The following is a 6007-nucleotide window of genomic DNA, read 5'->3' on the forward strand; positions in this document are numbered from 1 at the left end:
TCCCCTAGGGGCGAGCCGGCGATACAATCGGCGCTGGGGTGGTTTTGCGTCCAGTCGTCGCCCCCAGGCGCCGAAATTGGCCTACTTTGCAGCCCAATTTCGGCGAATAAAGGGCCAATATGGGCAAGAATAGGCCCATATTCGGCGTGGTTTCGCCGTGTCTCGGCGTTCAATTATCAACACAATTATTTCTTATCACATATTTCATCACAGAAAAATCAAATACTTCAACAAAATAGTACAACAACAAATAGTTCAATACAAATTATATAGTTCAACAAATAAAAACTCGTATTTCATCACACGGCGTCCCCCTTGAGCCTCCATAGGTGCTCAATCAGATCTTTCTGCAGTTGATGATGCACCTGTGGGTCTCGGATCTCCTGACGCATACTGAGATAGGCAGTCCAAGTTACCGGTAGATGGTGATCAACTTCGGTTAGAGGACCCTGCCTGTAGTATGGTTCAGTGTCAAACACTGGGTCTTCTTGCTCGCTCTCGATGATGATGTTGTGCAAGATGACACAACAAGTCATAATCTCCCACATTTGATCTTTGGACCAGTCCTGAGCGGGGTACCGAACAACAACGAATCGAGATTGGAGCACACCAAATGCCCGCTCGATATCCTTCCTACAAGCCTCCTGAACTTTCGCAAACCAGGCGTTCTTGCCTCCTGCTGCAGGGTTTGAGATCGTCTTCACAAATGTCGACCATCTCGGGTAGATGCCATTTGCTAGCTAGTACCCCTTGTTGTATTGGTGCCCATTAATCTCGAAGTTCACCGGAGGAGAATGGCCATCAACGAGCTTGGCAAAAACAGGAGAGTACTGCAGCACGTTGATGTCATTGTGAGTTCCTGGCATACCAAAGAAGGAGTGCCAAATCCAGAGGTCCTGTGGGGCTACCGCCTCAAGCACCACACTGCAACCGCCTTTGGCGCCTTTGTACATCCCCTGCCAACCAAATGGGCAATTCTTTCATTTCCAATGCATGCAGTCGATGCTTCCAAGCATCCCAGGAAATCCTCTTGCTGCATTCTGGGCTAGGATCCGAGCAGTGTCTTCCGCATTGGGTGTTCTCAAGTATTGTGGCCCAAACACTGCCACCACTGCCCGACAGAACTTGTAGAAACACTCTATGCCGGTGGACTTGGCCATGCGCCCATAGTCGTCGAGTGAATCACTGGGAGCTCCATATGCAAGCATCCTCATCGCTGTCGTGCACTTCTGGATGGAGGTGAATCCAAGAGCGCCAGTGCAATCCATCTTGCACTTGAAGTAGTTGTCGAACTCCCGAATGGAATTCACAATCCTGAGGAAGAGCTTTCGGCTCATCCGATAACGGCGCCGAAATGTTTTCTCGCCATGAAGTGGAGCATCGGCGAAGTAGTCGGAGTAGAGCATGCAGTAGCCTTCGAGACGATGCCGGTTCTTTGCTTTCACCCGCCCCGGCGCCGAGCCACCTCGCCGCGGCTTTTCATTGCTCGCCAGCAGCTGGGCGAGGGCGGCGAGCACCATGAGATGCTCTTCTTCCTAGACGTCGGCCGCGGCTTCCTCCTCCAGCAGCGCGGCGAGCTCTTCCTCGTCATCCGAGTCCATCGCCGAGTCAGGCAAAACACCGAACACCTTGCGCTCGGTGGGCGTGTACCCGCCGCTAAACCGCGCCTCCGCGGCCGGAAACGCCCAGCTGCCGTGGGAGGGGCTGCCGCGGCGAAGCGCTGCTATTTTCCGGCGGGGAATGGCTATCTAGCGGAGTAGGGCGGCGGCCGTCGCCGGGATATAGCTAGTGGTAGCCGAGGGCGCGGGGGGTGCGAGGCGAGTCGGGGGAAGAAAACCTTGACTTTTCCCCTGTCAGTGTGGGCCAGGCGTGCTTTTCCCTAGCGCCGGAGCCCCCAACTGCTCCCCAGCGCGCCGGGTTCGGCCTGTGACCGCCAGGCGGAAAAAAGGTCCGAACCGGTGATTTTCGGCGTCCTGGGGGCGCGACTGAGCCGTTTTTTCGGCGCCGGCGCCGAAAAAGTGGCCTGGGGGGGCCTGTTGGGGGCGCGGCTGGAGATGCCCTTACAAGGAGCCGTGCTACAGAGTGGGCCCAGAACAAGATCCGGGTGAACTGTGTCGCCCCAAGCGCGACTAAGACCAACATGTTAAACAGTGTACACACCGTCAGATTCTACATGAAAATATGTTATAGAAATGAATAGGTTGAACTGCTTTACGTAAGTAGTTATATGATGTACATGCAATAGAATACTCTTTTACTATCGTTTTCGAGGAAACAATTTAACTAAGCCAACTGATATTGCTGCCACGCATGGCAAAATGTCGATAACTGATCATTATACCTGAATGAAACAGCTAGGACCGGAGATCATAGAAAACGAGTTGGCCAGGACTCCGATGCGGCGAGCAGGCGAGCCGGCCGAGGTGGCGACTGTGGTGTCATTTCTATGCATGCCGGCGGCGTCTTTCGTCACCGGCCAAGTCATCACCGTCGATGGTGGTCGGACCATTAGTGGTTAGTCAATTAAGAGTACCTTGCGAATAAACTCATGTTTGTGTTGATCACAAAGAGTGACAAATCCAATAGTCCAGAGACATTTCGTTGTACGTAGGCAGGTCGAAAATCATGTGTAACAGCGTGAGGAAACTTTTGTATTGAAGTGAAAGAAAGGCAATCCGTATAAACAATTGCTACATGGGTGTTAATTAGTTGTTACTAGTATATTTTCTTAAACGCGGGTTTGCCCTTGTCTATTAAGTTAACCGTGTATTTCCTATGGATGCATATCTCTAATCGTTAGGCTGAAATACAGGAACATTATTTGTTGAATAAAATATATGATTTTATCCATTAATTAAATAAAATCACAGCAACCTAAAGCACACACAAAGAACAAAGATCATTGGTGAGTTACATAAAAAAATCGAAGTGAAGTCCTTACCGCTGGCCTGGCTTTATGAACGCTGCAACAAGGTCGCACGCCACCCCACCTAATTCTGCTGGTCCTTCCCGCCTACTTATGCTCGGTATCGCCATCTTCTCTCCGCCCTTTCATTGCTGCCCCGGATGATCCAGTTATCGCACTACTCCCGCCATCGCACCACTCCCACGCATTCCCAACCACATCATCCCTCCTCCCCATGAACATGTTGTCACGCCTCCTCTCCACCGCACATAGCTCTGGCTGGTTGACGCCATTGATGCACACAAGGTGTTGCCTCTCTTTCTTTGCTTTTTCCCAGCATTTAGATCATGTTGAAATGAGTAAGCACGTTGGCATTGTTCAACTACAATTGGTGACAATTAATGAAAAATCATTCGAGGAGGAATATTTAGGATTCATTGCCCAGGGGATGGCGATGAAATTCTGGAGGATGATGATGATTTTGGGACGGTAGCTCTTTTGCTTGCGGAGATGGACGAGGGCAACAACCAAAAGCATACACGTTCTCAACCGGGGTGTGTTATGATTCTTCGGAACATGTTAAAACCATCGTATGTGTGAATAATTTGCAGAGCCCGTCTATGCCGAGCATCTTTTGAGGAGACACTCCAAAGTAGAGAAATCAAAATTAAAATTATGTCCATATGGGAGAAGAGCACCCCGGAAGTTTGAATTATTATGATTTGGGGGTGAAAACATTAAAGTTTGAATTGTTGTGATATGAATTTGAAGTTAAAATGGGGTTCATATGCAAAAGAAAAGAAGAGAAATAAAAATCTAGAAACGGCAGTTACAAATAATCTGATAAGGCGAAGCAGCCTGAAATCCAAAAGCTTTTATGGATTGGCCATAAAGTGGTTTTAGGGTCTTCCATTACAAGAATCTGCTAGAGTTGCACTTAGGTCTCTCTGTTTCTCTCTCGTGCATTGAGCACCAACAACATTTTCTTCACCAGATTGATAGATAAACTTGCTGACACTTCATTACTAGTACATCTTTTTTACCTTCCTAAACATAAATGTGTGTCCTAACAAACAGTGGCGGAGCAAATGACGAAATGTTTTTTATAGGGTCCAAAAACACTATTTCTCTCAACTTCTGCCAACTAAAACAGAGTTTCTTCACAAAAAATCCATGGGCTGTGTGTGTGTGTGTCCGTGAGGGGCAGGCCGCAGGCATGACCCTTGCAGCAATACACACATCAACACATAGCTCCGGCCGTGCGGACGAAGGAATGAACGGTGATCAGACCGACCGAGACCGACACGCAGTCACGCAGTAGCGTACAAAAATGACGACCGACTTGCTTCCACAGCAGCTTGGCTGGTCGTCTCAGGCGTTCTTTCCGACCTGCCCTACGCAACTTCTTCGAACTTCCCGATGTCTTCTTCCTTTTTGTTCGCTCTTGCAGATTTGTCGTCAGTCCTGGCCACGCGCGAAAACAAGTGGCCGGCGCAAAAACAGATAGAAATAATAGCAAGCTATAGTGGATGCCAACAGGGACATGCTCGTCAACAGGTCGATGCCGACGAGAACGACGTGCGCGTCAACAGAGCGTGACATATACGTCCATCATTAGAGTGTCTCCAACGGACGCCCAAAAACTATTCCGCTTACTAAAGTTTGGTTTTTTGAACGCCGGACAGGTTCTATGACAACTTTAGCAGAAGCTGTAAAATAATGTGCGCAAAAAAGGATTGGGCGTGCTATCGCATGATACAAATTTTGAGACGTCGGATTGCGCACGCTTTACAATTTACACTATGTGTTTTTTTAGGCACGTGTTTTTTGGCATCTGATAAATTAATGCTGGGTCTGACGCGCTAAAAATGTTACAGTGACGCGCTACAACTATTTTAGGGTGCGAAACTTTTGTGCTCTCGGAGATGCTCTCCGTGTGGAAGGATTAGGATAGCATGCATAAATAGCTGCACCAAGCTCCCTCCCACGGCGCCATCGTAGTCGTAGGCAGCAAAAATCTAACCGTCGACCCATCGACCATGTCTGGATGGTGGGAGAAGGACGAGCCCAACGGCTCCAAGGCGGTGAGCCTGCTGCTCCGCCTCTCCGCGCTCATCCTGGCCCTCGCGTCCGCCGTCATGATGGCCACGGCCGACGACTGCACGATCGCCGGCGCGGCCGTCACCTACCGGGACTACGGCGCCTTCGTGTACCTGGTGGGGGCCAACGTCGCCGCGGCCGTGCTGGAGGCCGCGGCAGTCTACCTGCAGCTCAGCGGCGCCGGTGACGATGATGACGACGGGGGCAGCCCGCTCCCAGGGATCATCCTGGTCGTCGTCGACGTGCTGGCGCAGGCGCTGCTCTACTCGTCCACGGGCGCCGCGTACGGCGCGGTGGTCGGCGTCGACGTCTGCGTGGCGGTCGGCGCGCAGGTGGGGCGGGCCAGGCTGCTGTCCCTTGGCGCCAGCGTCTCCCTCGGCCTCGCCGCCGTCGTCAAGGACGTCTCGCTGCCGTTCAATGTCTGGCCCGGCTCGTCGGACTGAGATGCCGGACGGCCAGCCCAGAGAACCGTGTGCCGTGTTAGTGTGTGTGCGTGCATGGTACAGTACAGAGTATGTGGCAACTGTAAGCATCCTGTACTGGTTGGCTATTTGATCACGAGACTTATTCCACGAGGGTTTTCTATCTTTCCGTAGAAGAACAAAGGCCGTCTAGCCGACGCAAAGGCGACAAGCTTTCTTGGCGACGTTTTTCGGCGGCTTCCCTCTGCCGACGATCTCTCGAGGATTTTTTTCATTCATATTATGAATCAATACAAAGAAGTTGACCCTTACAAGCACACTGAAACGCAAACACAAAGGACCATGAACACCTAAAGTATCCTAAGACAACCATAACACAAGAAGATCTTCGGAACCCTGTGTCATCATTCCTGAATCTTAAGAGAAGACCCCTGCAACAGAAGGATCTGTAACCAGTCGCAAGCATGTCATCATCTTCTACCATGGTACAATTGCCGCTACGCTGCTTCCTCTTTTCTTGACATCAGCGCTAAGAGGGCATGGACATCAATCCAACACACCTGCAACAGCCGTCGCCATC

General features: G+C 50.7%; 1 protein-coding gene and 1 pseudogene across 1 annotated transcript; both read left to right on the plus strand.

Moving 5' to 3' along the window:
- Nucleotides 1–2672, plus strand: part of LOC119355535 — a 5687-nt pseudogene extending 3015 nt beyond the window's left edge.
- Nucleotides 2673–4882: 2210 nt separating this feature from the next.
- LOC119335561 (CASP-like protein 1U2) lies at nucleotides 4883–5574 on the plus strand. Its single transcript, XM_037607704.1, has one exon. It carries the CDS (start codon nucleotides 4945–4947, stop codon nucleotides 5446–5448), a length of 504 nt encoding a protein of 167 aa, XP_037463601.1. The 5' UTR covers nucleotides 4883–4944; the 3' UTR covers nucleotides 5449–5574.
- Nucleotides 5575–6007: the final 433 nt, after the last annotated feature.

The sequence above is a fragment of the Triticum dicoccoides genome, chromosome 1A (assembly GCF_002162155.2).
Source record: "Triticum dicoccoides isolate Atlit2015 ecotype Zavitan chromosome 1A, WEW_v2.0, whole genome shotgun sequence".
Lineage (NCBI taxonomy): Eukaryota > Viridiplantae > Streptophyta > Magnoliopsida > Poales > Poaceae > Triticum > Triticum dicoccoides.

Excerpts from the sequence above, each read along its gene's own strand:
- LOC119335561 (XM_037607704.1), top strand. The coding sequence starts at position 4,945 with ATGTCTGGATGGTGGGAGAAGGACGAGCCCAACGGCTCCAAGGCGGTG.